Here is a 14,815-nt window from a genome sequence, read left to right on the forward strand (position 1 = left end):
AAGCCTGAGAAAATATTCTTAAAAGCTCCCAGGATAGTCTCACATATATTGTTGTTGGGAGTATAATTTGGTGCAATCACTTTGGAAAACAGTGAGCCATTCCTCCTAAAGTCAGACAGTCGTATACCTTACGGCCCAGCAATTCAGTTCCTAAGTATGTGCCCAAGAGAAACTCCCACACATGCACAATGGACAATATGAAAAAGAATACTCATGGCAGCAACGCTCGCAACAGCTAACCCTGGAAATAACCCAAATGCAAATCACCAGGAGAGCCCGGAGGAAGACTGAATGAATAAACTGTGATATATTTTCATAATGGAGTATTAAAAGCAGTCAAAACAAAAGAGCTAGAGTAAGTAAATCTTGGCCATAGAACATTAAGTAAAAAAAAAAAAAGTAAGTTCCAAAAAGACTACCTGCAGGACAATACAGTTTCTATAAAGTTATAAAAAAAAAAAAAACTAAAATTTTTAAGTTTTTAAGTGTATAATTTTAGGAGTAAATATAGATGCAATAAAACTAAAAGAAAAGGAAGTCAAGTCCAGCCAGCATGACTCAGTGGATGAGTGTCCACCTATGAACCAGGAGGTCCCGGTTCGATTCCTGCTCAGGGCACATGCCAGGTTGCGGGCTCAATCCCCTGTGAGGGTTGTGCAGGAATCAGCCCATCAGTGATTCTCATCAGTGATGTTTCTATCTGGCAAACGAAATAGCTCCAGAGACATGGAAGCATGCAACAGACTGACGATTCTCAGAGGGTGGGGAAGAGATTAACCAAGGAACGTACATGCATACATGCATAGCCCATGGACACAGACAATAGTGCAGCGAAGGCCTGGGGAGGGGGTGTGGGGAAGGAGGGGGTTAATGGGGGACAATACGGGACATCTGTAATAAATTCAATAATAAAGATAAATTTTTTTAAATAAATAAATAAAAATTAAAATGCAAAGACCATTCTCAGCTTGCAGGCCACACACACACACACACACACACACACACACACACACACACACACACACAAACAGATGGCAGGCCACATTTGCTGGGCCGTAGTTTACTGACCCCTGATCTACACTGCAGGTTGAATCCACGTCTTACTCTTTTCTCAAAACATCACTGCTCAGTGACTCATTCAATCCATCCTAGGAAAGATTCCCTTCAAAGCATGGGTACCTTCAGATTCAAGTTGGTCCAGGCCATACGGGGCAGCTGTATTAACACGGCTAACGGATGGAACAACGGTTCTTCTCTCCGAGGATGCCTCAGAATCAGAAAGTGCTGGGGCGACGCTGGGTGCCTCCTCCATTATTCCAGGGGGTGTCACTGGAGAGCCCAAAACTGGTGTGAACAACTCCTCTTTTGGCCCTGTGACTGTGTCCATTAGGTCTGCCAAACACAAGAGACAGGACTTGACCCAGAGATGATCATTTTGGGAAATGTACACATGTGTTTTTACTTTCTAAGCAAGAAGTGATTAATGACACTTAAACCAGCTCCCCCTTCCCATGCTGCACCAGTCCAGCTACCCAAGACAAACACTTTCTCTTGCAGGAAAATATACTGTCTCAAATCAGAACTTTGTTTTTAAATTTCAGTCTCCCATTTATTCTATTAACAATATTATGGGTTTAATTTATTACCAAAGATTGAAAATTTTAACAAAAATGTATTAAATGGTATACCAAAGACTATTTTAAAAATCAAGTCAAAGAAAAAAAAAATCAAGCCAAAGAGTAAGAGCCTAGATCTGTATCTGGAATCTGCTCAAGTTCAGAGCAGCCAAATTTAGCTCCAGGACTTCCCAAATCTAAAAATTCTACGATAGTAGTATTTTGCAAGCCTGACTGGTCATCAGAATCTCTTGAGATAATTTTTTTAATGTCAATTTCATGCTTTCCGCATATCCCAACTTACTGAATCAGAATCCCCTTAGTGGTTAAGCCTGAGAAAATATTCTTAAAAGCTCCCAGGATAGTCTCACATATATTGTTGTTGGGAGTATAATTTGGTGCAATCACTTTGGAAAACGGTGAGCCATTCCTCCTAAAGTCAGACGGTCGTATACCTTACGGCCCAGCAATTCAGTTCCTAAGTATGTGCCCAAGAGAAACTCCCACACATGCACAATGGACAATATGAAAAAGAATACTCATGGCAGCAACGCTCGCAACAGCTAACCCTGGAAATAACCCAAATGCAAATCACCAGGAGAGCCCGGAGGAAGACTGAATGAATAAACTGTGATATATTTTCATAATGGAGTATTAAAAGCAGTCAAAACAAAAGAGCTAGAGTAAGTAAATCTTGGCCATAGAACATTAAGTAAAAAAAAAAAAAGTAAATTCCAAAAAGCCAACCTGCAGGACAATACAGTTTCTATAAAGTTATAAAAAAAAAAAACTAAAATTTTTAAGTGTATAATTTTAGGAGTAAATATAGATGCAATAAAACTAAAAGAAAAGGAAGTCAAGCCCAGCCAGCATGGCTCAGTGGATGAGTGTCCACCTATGAACCAGGAGGTCCCGGTTCGATTGCTGGTCAGGGCACATGCCGGGTTGCGGGCTCAATCCCCTGTGAGGGGTGTGCAGGAGTCAGCCCATCAATGATCCTCATCATTGATGTTTCTATCGCTTTCTCCTTCTCCCTTCCTCTCTGAAGTCAATAAAAATATATTTAAAAAGAAAGAAGAGGAAGTCAAGGGAATGATGAACACCAGATTCAGGCTGACGGTAACTGTCAGAGAAGGAAGGGGCTGAGATGGGAAGGGTCATGGCGTTACATGTAGATTATTGACAAGGCCCTGGGCGATTTCTTGAGGGGGGGAGAGAATAATAGGATTAGAAGGCATTTATTACATTGTTAAAAATAACTCAGTTAATAAATAAAAGCGGGCTTTACTTGAACCAATGATGAGACAAACATATGAGGCCCCCCCAAAAAAATAATTAAATAATAATAATTTTGTAATTATTAAAAATTACAAATTTAAAACTATTGACAATAATTTTTGTCATCCTGATAATCACCCAAATTTGAAAACTTCACTGTCTTTAAGATATCAGAGCCTTTGAGGCCCTCCTATGGAGAAAGCAGTGTGTATACATCATTTCAAACCCTTACAATAACATTTAAGATAGATAGGCATTATTTAAAGATGAACAAACCAAGGCTTGAAGACATTAAGAAACTTAACCTGAGGCCACAATACTAATGAGGGCCACAGCTGGGATTCAAACCCACGTGCTTGCTCTCTTCGTCTCTCCCCCTTTAACAACTCCGAGCAGCCAGAGTTGTCCAACTAGGAGAGGGTCTCGGGAAGTGAGGCCTTCCTCCAGTCCCTAAGATAAGCCGCCAGGAGGTTTTTCTTAGGAACTAACACCTCATTGTTTGAGGCCGTGTGGCATCTCTCCAAATAAGAGTCGGCCCACCTTCCTATTCACTCTCCAGGTGTGTGCCCGTACCCTGGTGACAGGGCCACCATCTGCCTCACTCATTCTATTGCTCATCAACCCACAGAAAAGGTCCACCCCCATCACACTGAGTCCCACTCCCTCCCTTACAGACCTTCCACCGCGGGGGTAACTTCGAAAGACAGAGGCGCAGCTGTAGTTGAAACTGTAGTGGCCAGAGGCTCCCATCTTCTCGACAGCTGAGTAACACCGGGGACGTCAGGCGCGGCAGCGGGGACCTCTTTTCCTTCCTCGGTCTCACCATCTCCTCTGCTCACTTGGAGGGGAGACACCTGCGGCTCCCCTGTCACCGATGAGAAAGTGGCTGCTGCCTCTGCAACAGCCGTCGTCAGCTCTGGACCGATGGTGTCTTAAAAGAGGGGAAATGACGTTTTAAAATAGATGGAATTCCTATACCTCAAAAAGTCACTATATAATTGATACATTGAAAAAACAATCAGGTAGCTATTTCAGGGGATGGGAAGGCAAAGGGGTCGCTCAGGAATAAAATGCCAATGAATACATGTTCTCGGTGTTGCTGCTCTCAGGGGTAGGGAATCAACCTAAGACAGAGAAGTTCATGTAAAAAAAAAAAAGACATAAAATCTAAAACAAAATAGGAAAATCAACTAAGCTCCCTTTTATGAATTTCAACATAATCAGTTTGTTAAGAACTAAGTTATTCGCAAACATTCTCAGAAGCATTTGTTTAAATTAATTTTCACACTGGCAATTTTGAAAGTTAGCATTTTGAATTAAAGGGATAATAATTCCAATAATTAAGGTTTACTGACTTTCTATTAAGGCCGAACACACAAAAAGCGAAGTGCATGGTGGACATTATCTTATTTTATCTTCCCACATGTAATCAGAGGAGGTAAGTAGTAATATCACTCCATGGAAGCCATCTCTCATAGTGGTCAAGAATGCAGGTTCAAGAGCCAATTTGCCTGGGTTTAAATTCTGGCTCAGCCACCTACTAGCTGTGTGACCTTGAACAAATTACTTAACATTTCTGGGACTTGAGTTTCCTTAGCTGGAAAGTGGCAAGAATAGTATCTATCTCACAGAATTGTTACAAAGATTAATTACATAACACATGTAAAACCTGGGGAACATGCCCAGTACTTGGTAAGTGTTTAATAAATACCAGCTATTATTACTTGTTTTACAAACAACTTGGGTTTAAAGAAGCTAAGGAACCTGCCTAAGATTACATAGGCAGTGCTCTTAACCACTGTGCTAACTATGCCTGTCATTGGATGAATGAATAAAGAAGTAACAACTTAGGTTTAAAGAAGCTAAGAAACCTGCCTAAGATTACATAGGCAGTGCTCTTAACTATGCCTGTCATTGGATGAATGAATAAAGAAGTTGTAGTACATATATACACAGTGGAATATTCTTCAGCCATGAGCATGGGCATCCTGCCGCTGTCCGAGGAACAATCTGTAGGTCTGCGTTTGCTTTTAGATCATAAAAGACAATGAAACAGACCTGTGGGATATATGTATCTGTCCAAGGCCCCTTTCTTTATGTTCTAATCCCCTAAAATAAATTATTACAGATTATTTATAAGGGCCAATATTTGCCCCCTTCATAGGGAGGAATCACGCTGCAAATTTCAAATACTGAGCCACTATCAAAATTTAATTTCTAGAAGACCCTATTATCTCTCTTTTTTAAATGCTAATTCTAGATCCATAGCATATTAGCAAGTCCAGTAAGTGATAAATTAAAAAATATATAGCATTCTAGGGATAGCTAAAAAGGTTTCCTCTGATATTTATTAATGACATCATGATAGTTCCTATTACTTAAGATATTTTTCTTTGGAAACAATTTATTTGTTTTAAAATAGGGTTTGTAGGTTTTTCAATACAAACAGTTCCTTTTCCTGGTCCCCATCCAGTTCAGACTATTTTTTCCTCTGAGTTGAAGAGATGTGTATACTTGATGTACTGCCATACATGCTAAAGGGCAACGTGAGTTACAGTAAGGTTTTTACACAGACTTCATATTTGCACTTTGTACCACTGTTTAAGTTTTGCTTCCTTCTTCCTTTCTCCAATGAGACTGTAAATCTCTTGAGAGCCAGGATTCATTGCCCTTTTTGTACCTTTAGCACCTAGGACAATGCTCCACCATAAAAAGATAATAATGTGTAGTTTTATCATTTTAAGCAGTAAGCATTCTTTATGTTGCCCTCATTTTTGAAAGCATAATAAACACTTTTGAGAACAAATATGTAAAAATAAATTTACAGTCTATTTGTCATAGTTTCATGAAATAGCAAGAAATCAAAATGATACAGTACTTTGGAATAAGTGACTGCTGTTAAAGAAAAGAGAGTGAGAACTATAAATAATAATGAGAATTTAAAAAATAACATCCAGCCAGGCTGACGTGGCTCAGTGGTTGCGCATCGACCTGTGAACCAGGAGATCTCGGTTCAATTCCCAGTCAGGGCACATGCCCCAGTTACAGGGTCCTTCCCCAGCGGGGGGCTTGCAGGGGGCAGCTGATCAAAAATTCTCTTTCATCATTGATGTTTCTATCTATCTCTCCCTCTCCCTTCCTCTCTGAAATCAATAAAAATAGAAATGTGTTTTTAAAAATTAAATTAAATTTAAAAATAACATCCAAAATTTCTCTACCAAGCAAAATAGCACATGCCCCAGTTACAGGCTCCTTCCCCAGCGGGGGGCTTGCAGGGGGCAGCTGATCAAAAATTCTCTTTCATCACTGATGTTTCTATCTATCTCTCCCTCTCCCTTCCTCTCTGAAATCAATAAAAATAGAAATGTGTTTTTAAAAATTAAATTAAATTTAAAAATAACATCCAAAATTTCTCTACCAAGCAAAATAGAGACAAACTCATAGATAGAGAACAGGCTGACAGTTGGAAGGGGGGAGGGATTGAGCAAAATATTAAAAAAAGAAAGAAGACATGGACATGGACAACAGTGTGGGGATTGTGGGAATGGGGGAGAGGGGAGGTAGAGGTGGAAAAGGGTATAGGGCAGTGATGGCGAACCTATGACACGCGTGAAAGGGGGAGGGATTGAGCAAAAAATTAAAAAAGAGAAAGAAGGCTTGGACATGGACAACAGTGTGGGGATTGTGGGAATAGGGGAGATAGAAGAGGGTATAGGGGGATAAATGGTGATGAAAAAATATAAAATAAAATAAAATTTTCTAAATAAAAATTGAAAAAAAGTTGAAAAAATAAAACAAAATTTTCTAAATAAAAATTGAAAAAAAATTTCTCCACATTTTTCATTCTTTCTACTTCCAGTAGAAATAAAATATAATCATTATTATAATTACTTTTAAAACCTGATCTTCAACTGAACCAGCTGAAGAACAGGCTGAATCCAAAGACTGATAATCTCAGGGTACTCATCTGTTCATAATGCCCCAAACACCAAGAAATCATTGCATATCCTGAAAAAGATAATGTCCTAAGTAGTCCTGAGAACTAAAATGATTGGCATTTGAATTGCTTACTTTTGAAAAATACTTATAACCACCAGAAAATGGGTAAAAGTTTTTTGGCTATTCCTTAACTACTATTGCCAACAATCTCAATTTGCCAAACCAGTCAGGGCTGAATTGCTTACTTTTGAAAAATACTTATAATCACCAGAAAATGGGTAAAAGCTTTTTGGCTATTCCTTAACTACTATTGCCAACAATCTCAATTTTTCACACATTCTTTTTAACTCTATGGGACAAAAAAAAAATTTTAAGTGAAAGGAATTAATAGATTGCTTCTCTATAAAGAACTTTTAGAAGCTGTTTGATTAATTTGGACAATGCAGACAGTCAAATTGGATAATTTCAGTCTAAAAGGTTCTCATTCCTCATTTACTCACTCATTGACCCAGTATTTATTGAGCACCTACTAGGCACCAGATATTGTGCTATGTTTTAGAAATAAAAAGAAGTTGCCCATTTAAAGTGAGGCAGTCACAACTAAGTAAGGACTACACTCAATAATCAAAATAATAATCGGACAATTACCAAACTCATTTACTTTTTAGGCTGCATTAATAGAAGCTAATGCAAGTCTAGTACATAAGAATCATGGATTAAATTGTGCAATGAATAATCTGGAACCATATGACTTAATGCTCCAGGAATACCTTAAAGTGTTACAGAGAATTGAAGTAGACTTCTTGTTCTGTCATATCTAATATCTTCCTGGTCATGTGAACCCAACTCTCTTCATGGAACTTAAAAACCAACTTACAAAACATTTTCTGGAAGCTTCTATGAAAACTTACATGATACTAGGTCTTTCAGACTTTTATATATTTTATTTTTTAATAGATTTTTATTGATTTCAGAGAGGAAGGAAGAGGGAGAGAGATAGAAACATCAATGATAAGAGAGTATCATTGATCGGCTGCCTCCTGCATGCCCCCTACTGGGGACTGAGCCTGCAACCTGAGCATGTGCCCTTGGCCAGACTCAAACCCGGGACCTTCCAGGCCACAGTTCAATGCTCTATCCACTGAGCCAAACTGGCTAGGGCGGTCTTTCAGTCTTTTAAAAAAGTGAATTGGACATGTAAAATTCAATCTTTTATCATTTTAATTCAATCCCAATAACACTTCATAAAACATATTACTAATTTGATAGTTTCCATTAATTAGTCTACTTAGCAGAAGTAACAAGCTGTACATATTCCAAAACAAATCAGAATGAGCATATGCAAGTTACACTGTCTTTCCTTGTCCAGGCTGTTATCTAACCAACCACACATAATAACAGAAAAATATTATCCACCAGCAACAAATGTAAGGCTTGTCAGCTGGTAACATTCCCGCATGTAAAGGCCAAGAGCCATACGCAGTGCAGAACCGAGGCAGCAGAGAAGACTTGCCTCTCCCCCTTATTTCTAGATGAACTTCTTTTGGGGAAAACAAAGTCAAAAAAGCCTATATGGTTAATACTATGAGATAAATATTTACCTAAAGCTTCTTGGCAAAAAAATATCAAGGATAGGGGTATTTTTACATCAATCTGTAAATAAGTATCCTACATTTTTATTATACCACTGAAACATATACCTAATTCCTTCACATTTTCCTATATATTTATACATTTTCATAATGAAGTGTTAAGTCTATAGGCAGAATATTAAGTCTGTATCAGGGCTTCTCAGCACCATTGACATTTGGCTCAGATAAATCTTCATTGTTGGGGGGCTGTCCCGTGCTCTGTAGGGTGTGTAGCAGCATCCGTGGTCTCTACCCACTATTGCCAGTAGTCAGCAGCACCCCTCTAATGGGACAACCAGAAAGGTCTCCAAACTTTGCCAAATGATGCTCCTTCACATTTTCCTATATATTTACACATTTCCATAATGAAGTGTTGGAAGAATATTAAGTCTGTATCAGGGCTTCTCAGCACCATTGACATTTGGCTCAGATAAGTCTTTGTTGTTGGGGGGCTGTCCCGAGCTCGGTAGGGTGTGTAGCAGCATCCGTGGCCGCTACCCACTAGTGCCAGTAGTCAGCAGCACCCCTCTAATGGGACAACCAAAAAGGTTTCCAAACTTTGCCAAATGATGGGGTGGAGAGAGACAAACCGGTCCCACTTAAATACCACTGGTCAATATATATATAGGAATTCAATTTGGGGATAATTTTTATATAACATATATTTTTATTTGTGTACTTTTGCTTTTCATTAAAACTTAGATAACTTCTTTTTTTGAACAGAGATCCAAAGTCATTTTAAGGAAAATAACAAAATGAGTTAGTCTGTCTCCATCTATAACCCCTCAGTGAAAGAATTACAGTACTTAAATATCCTAAACTGCACAAAATACAGTTCCTTTAAATTCAGTTGCTACCAGTAATATTTTTGGTTCTAATATTTGCTTCATGGATGTCTCAGCTAATTTTCTTTGTGGTTGTTGTCCTTGGATAACTGATAATAAGCACCAAGTGAGGGCTGATTCTGCCTACAGGTAAGAAGATTAGATATTTTATCCCTCTAGCCATCACCTCTTTCTCACCTCCCCAGTGAATGTTACACCTCGGGGAGGGGGAGGGGAGGAGGGAGGCAGCTCTCATGTTGCACAAAACCTTGGCATCACAGATGGATGTGGGCACTGAATGCTACACAGCTGTAGCAGCCAGCCAGGAAAATCCATGGGGTCATTTCAGATTCTCATGAACCCCTGAAGTTTTAGGAAAGAAAATTCATGCATTGCTTGGGGATTAGGCTTCCCAGATTTCTGGTTCTGAGGGGCGTTTGATTCCACTGTGGCCACCAGGAAGCTGTAGGCAATCCACGTGGGTAGAAAGCTCCGGGCACTTTAGAGCCATCTTTCTCTAGAGGCTCATAGAGCATCCTGCACAGCCGGGGTGTGACCCTCACTCCCGCCCACCACATGCCTAATGACAGTCTCCCACGGAGGCCGGAGGTGGCATAGAGAAGTTATTTTTAAATCGTCACTTTTAAAAAATAAAACACCTAAAACCCGTACAATGTTAAATGACAATTATATTTCCATTTTTTAAAAATGATAAAACCAAATGAAAGCACTCCAAATTAAAGAAAGCTTGTCAAAGCTTGTATTTTTGTTTCTTTTACCTTTAAAAGCATTTCTCAGTGGTTGATAAGCCTCAGCCTCATATTCTGAGATGGGAACAGTGGTCTCTGAGAAAAACAGGGCATCGTTTTCCGTGGTGGATTCCATGGAGTCTGCAGTGTTTTGAAACAGGTTCACAACAGAGACTTTTGTATCTTCCATCAGACTTGTGGGAGTAAAGGAAATCTGATCGGTGAAGGCAGATGATCTCCCCTCCCCAGGCGCTATTAGCAGGGCTGTCTCCGAGTGTGTTTCCCCTTCAGGCAGCCCCAGACCCATCTGTGCAGCCTCTGTCAAAGCTTCGTCCCCTTCCACGCCTCCCACACCATTAGGGGTTACTTGGGCTGTCGGAGACGTTTCCATTCTCATCGGAGTCTCTGTATTGTCTCCAGGCCTTGGGGTCTTTATCTGGCTTACACTCTCTAATTTGGTGTCATCCCACTCATCGCCTAGGACAGAGGCCGCTGGGACAGCTGTGCTGACACTCACTGTGACTTCTGGGGCTCCCAGCAGGCTGTCAGTTTCTGCCTCAACACCCAGGCTGTACTCGGAGGTTGCAAGCCCGGGGGTGGTGGCAGTCGCCTGGGTATTACCAGCTGTCATCTGCGAAGGCTTCTCCCTATCAGACTTGAGGCTTCCGGGCTCCGTGCCTGCGATGGGCTCTGCACCAGGAAAAGAAGTTATCCTCTGATCTGTGTCTGCTTCAAATGTCTCAGTCCTTGGATTGGTGGTTAGTATTTTGTTAGTGTTCACAGAGGATGAAGGTGAATGTCCCAGACTAACGCCTCCCTGACTTTCAGTGGTAAACAACTGATTGTCCACAGACTTCAGAAAACCTTGTGTTGCTTCGGCGGTCCCTTCTACAGTGGGCTCAGTGTTGGTACTACTAAAGAGTTCCTCCTTCTCATCCACATTCCAAGAACCAGCTGCCATGATAGGGTTGGTCACCATGGCCTTGGGAAGCAGGCTTTCGGGAGACGTTCTCTCTGGCTGGCTGGAACCAACCACTTCTTGCCCTGCTGAGACCACTGGCTCCGTAGCAGTGTCGACACCAGGGCTATTGGGCTGCATGAGCCCAGCTCCTGTAGGACGGGCTTCTTTGTCAATAGGCGATACTTTATTTAATGGCATTGCTGATGGTCCCGCTAGCAATATCATTGGATCTTCGGAGACCACGGGCTGGGGAGTGCCCTTTGAAGCAATGGAGTTATTTTCTAGGTCATCCGAGTTTATCCTCTCAGGCTGCCCTCTTTTTTCATGAGCATGTGCTATCTCCCTTCTCTCCACTTTGGGGAAGGCCAAACATTGTATGGCACCGCTGAGAAGCAGAAGGCTACAGAAAGCCAGACAGATGTGCAATACTGTTGGTCTTCTCATAGTGGAAGAGAAATGTGCGCATAAAATGGCAGAGTTGACAACGGCAGTGAGTGAGTCCTGCAGAAAAACAAAGCATATCGAACTGTCACATAAATATATTTTGTAAATAAGCCCCTTTGAAACCATGAGTTAAATAATCTCCTTGACTTTATGCTCAGAGATGGTATGTAAGAGAGGACTGTTCTATTTCTTTGTACCTTTGAGACATGGATAACCCAGTTCATTTTTCCCTTCTGAATTCTGCAACTGACTTAATGTGATGCTCTCTAGAAAAAGGTACACAGAGTTCAAGTACTCAGTTCATTGTTTCCTAAATACCTACTTGAAATAAACTACCCTTAGAGTCACATCATTCTCCCCAAATTCCTCTATTAATCATGTAGTCAAGTGATTGCAGAAATGTCCAGGATATAAAAAGTAAATCTTACATTTACTTACATTACATTCAAAGAACGTTTAAGTATATTTTAAAACTAGAGCCCCGGTGCACAAATTAGTACACAGGTGAGGTCACTCGGCCTGGCTGGCAATCAGGGCTGATCGGGGCCAGAGGGACCATGGGAGGTTGGCCAGCCGGCCTAGGGGAGGGACCGCAGGAGGTTGGCTGGCTGTGGAAGGTTGGCTGTGGGAGCACACTGACCACCAGGGGGCAGCTCCTGCATTGAGCGTCTGCCCCCTGATGGTCAGAGTGCATCATAGAGACTGGTTGACCAAACAACTGGTCACTTAGGCTTTTATATATATAGATGTGATCACAAAATACTGAATACCAGTTATATTCATGAGTTTTTAAAAAAATATAAATGAGTGCTCTCTTTGGCAGCACATATACTAAAATTGGAATGATACAAAGAAGATTAGCATGGCCCCTGCACAAGAATGACACGCAAAGTCTTGAAGCGTTCCATGTTTTTAAAAATAATAATAATAATAAAATAAAAATATATAAATGTTTTTAAGTAAATTGTCTTTAAATTTTAAAAATTATTTCTTTTCTCTACAACAACTATAAAAATTATAAGCAAAACCTTCATGTTTAAAATGTAGGGAGAAAAGGTAAGAGTTAATGTAAGTATTTATTAAAAGAAATAAACATTTTAAGAGAACCAATACGCATATTAAATTAGCAATCTTTACTGAAAACACATTCATGTAATATTAAGATTCACTGCATTAAAAAAAAAACCACTACTCACTCTCATCACAACTAAAACTATATCAAAACTGATCATTTTCCCAAAAACTTAAACGTTTTAGTTCTTTTTCATCTATTTGGCTGAGTAGAGCCCTTTCTTTAAAACACATTCATGTAATATTAAGATTCACTGCATTAAAAAAAAAAACCACTACTCACTCTCATCACAACTAAAACTATATCAAAACTGATCATTTTCCCAAAAACTTAAACGTTTTAGTTCTTTTTCATCTATTTGGCTGAGTAGAGCCCTTTCTTTTCCCATCATCAGAAATTTCTCAGATGCTGCAGGTTTTCTAGAAAATTAAACCTAGGAATGAAAATTCTAAAATATAAAACTTACCTTTATAAAAATTATACCTTTTCTTTTTTTCATGGCTAATCATTAAACTATCCGGTTTAAGCATGTGATGTGCACACATAAAATATAAAATTTCACATTTTCATAAGGCCCTTTCCCCTGAAGGTGTTCAAAGCTTTAACAGTGTTATCCCATCTAGTCTTATAGATCTTCTGAAGCAGAGAAAAGGTCAAGTCCCTAGTCCTCGATGGCTGCTGAAAAAAAGAAGGCTGAACTTTTCTAGATGAGGGAAGAGGAACCCCTGGATGCAGAGCTGAGGCACCTTGCCGAACTCCCAGCACCACATCAATGAGGCATCTTGGAAGCGGATCCTTCGGCCCCAGTCAAGCCTTCAGATGATCCTACAGCCCCAGCTGACATCTCAACTACAACTTCTTAAGAGACCTGGAGCCAGAACCACCCAGGTAAGCTATTCCCAAATTCCTACTGCACAGAAATGGGATGAGATAATAAACATTTATTGCCACCAAGTTTGGAGGTAATCTGTTACACAAAAAGCTTGAATCCACAGTACATTGGGAGAATACAGAAATGGGCTGATGTCATGAGGCACCCTAGTGCCTAGTGCAGAAAAGCAACAGTATGTCAAGGATCATAAATTTAGCAGCAGGAGAACATCAAAGCCAGAGGTGACTAGGAGAAATATAAGCCACTGCCCAGCCCTTGCCAAGAATCCTCAGAGATAGTGAGAAAGATGTTAAATTTCTCCTTAGGTAGGATCAAGGTTTGAACCAATTTTATTTAAATATTAAATTACACTCAGTTATGTAGCTAGCATTGTTTTAAAAGGAGAGAATATGGGAAAGATATTTGATAAAGAGGGAATGGCATGGGCTAAGGCATATCAACATTCTGGACATTAGTTATCACTTTAGATGAGCCACAAAGCATCCCAGTTCATACCTAGGTAATGGATTTGGTAACAGTACTTGGCCTGCTGCCTCTATTTTCCTTCCTTAAAACAAAAATATATGAGAGCTGTAAAGCATGAGTGCTCATAGTTGATGACATTACACCTTCATATTTCTGTGCAGACAAGTTGAACTATGAAACCCTATATAGTGGAAGATATGAAAAAGCTACAGAACTCTGGTTCATTTCTGATCTGTTCAGAGCGCTGCCCTTTCCTAAACAAGTGTTTTTCCCAATCCATGAAATCTTACTAAACATCCCAGAAAAAAGAGGGTGTGGTCTAAAAGCTTACCCTACAAGCTCCCATGCTTCTGGATAAAAACCTGGGGGTGGGGGCGGGAGTAGGGGTAGGGGGGGAGCACTAGTCGGTTTGGCTCAGTGGATAGAGCATCGGACTGTGGACCAAAGGGTCCGGGGTTGGATCCTGATCAAGGGCACGCACCTCGGTTGCAGGCTCCTCCCCAGCCCAGGCCCTGCTCTGGGCACAATCAATCGATGTGATTCTCTCACACCGATATTTCTCTCTGTCTTTCCCTCTCTCTTCCACTCTCTCTAAAAAATCAATGGAAAAATATCCTCTGGTGAGGATTTTAAAAATAATAAATTAAATAAATAAATAAATAACATTTTAAAAAAAACTTGGGAGGAGGTTGAGGGAGTAGGGCCATGATGGTGGCAGTAAAGTTTAGAGGGTCATGGACTAGCATCAGAAAAATGATTCCTGACTCCTACCTTCACTGTTGTTAAAACTTGCTATGTGAGCCCTAACTGGTTTGGCTAGGAGAATAGAGCGTCGGCCTGTGGACTCAAGGGTCCCAGGTTCGATTCCGGTCAAGGGCATGTACCTTGGCTGCGGGCACATCCCCAGTAGGGGGCGTGCAGGAGGCAGCTGATCAATGTTTCTC

The 14,815-nt window shown here is 40.4% G+C and overlaps 1 protein-coding gene across 1 annotated transcript in view; it reads right to left on the minus strand.

The window, feature by feature from the left end:
- LOC102243007 (chromosome unknown open reading frame, human C14orf37) overlaps positions 1-14,815 on the minus strand; it is a 110,651-nt gene that overhangs the window by 88,962 nt on the left and 6,874 nt on the right. Inside the window, exons 2-4 of the mRNA XM_005858758.2 lie at positions 10,068-11,499; positions 3,571-3,825; positions 1,180-1,392 (exon numbers count right to left, since the gene is read on the minus strand). Coding sequence (XP_005858820.1) covers positions 1,180-1,392; positions 3,571-3,825; positions 10,068-11,442 — 1,843 coding nt within the window. The 5' untranslated portion in view covers positions 11,443-11,499. The remainder of the gene's footprint in view (positions 1-1,179; positions 1,393-3,570; positions 3,826-10,067; positions 11,500-14,815) is intronic.

This window comes from Myotis brandtii, unplaced genomic scaffold (genome assembly GCF_000412655.1).
Source record: "Myotis brandtii unplaced genomic scaffold, ASM41265v1 scaffold1218, whole genome shotgun sequence".
Classification (NCBI taxonomy): domain Eukaryota; kingdom Metazoa; phylum Chordata; class Mammalia; order Chiroptera; family Vespertilionidae; genus Myotis; species Myotis brandtii.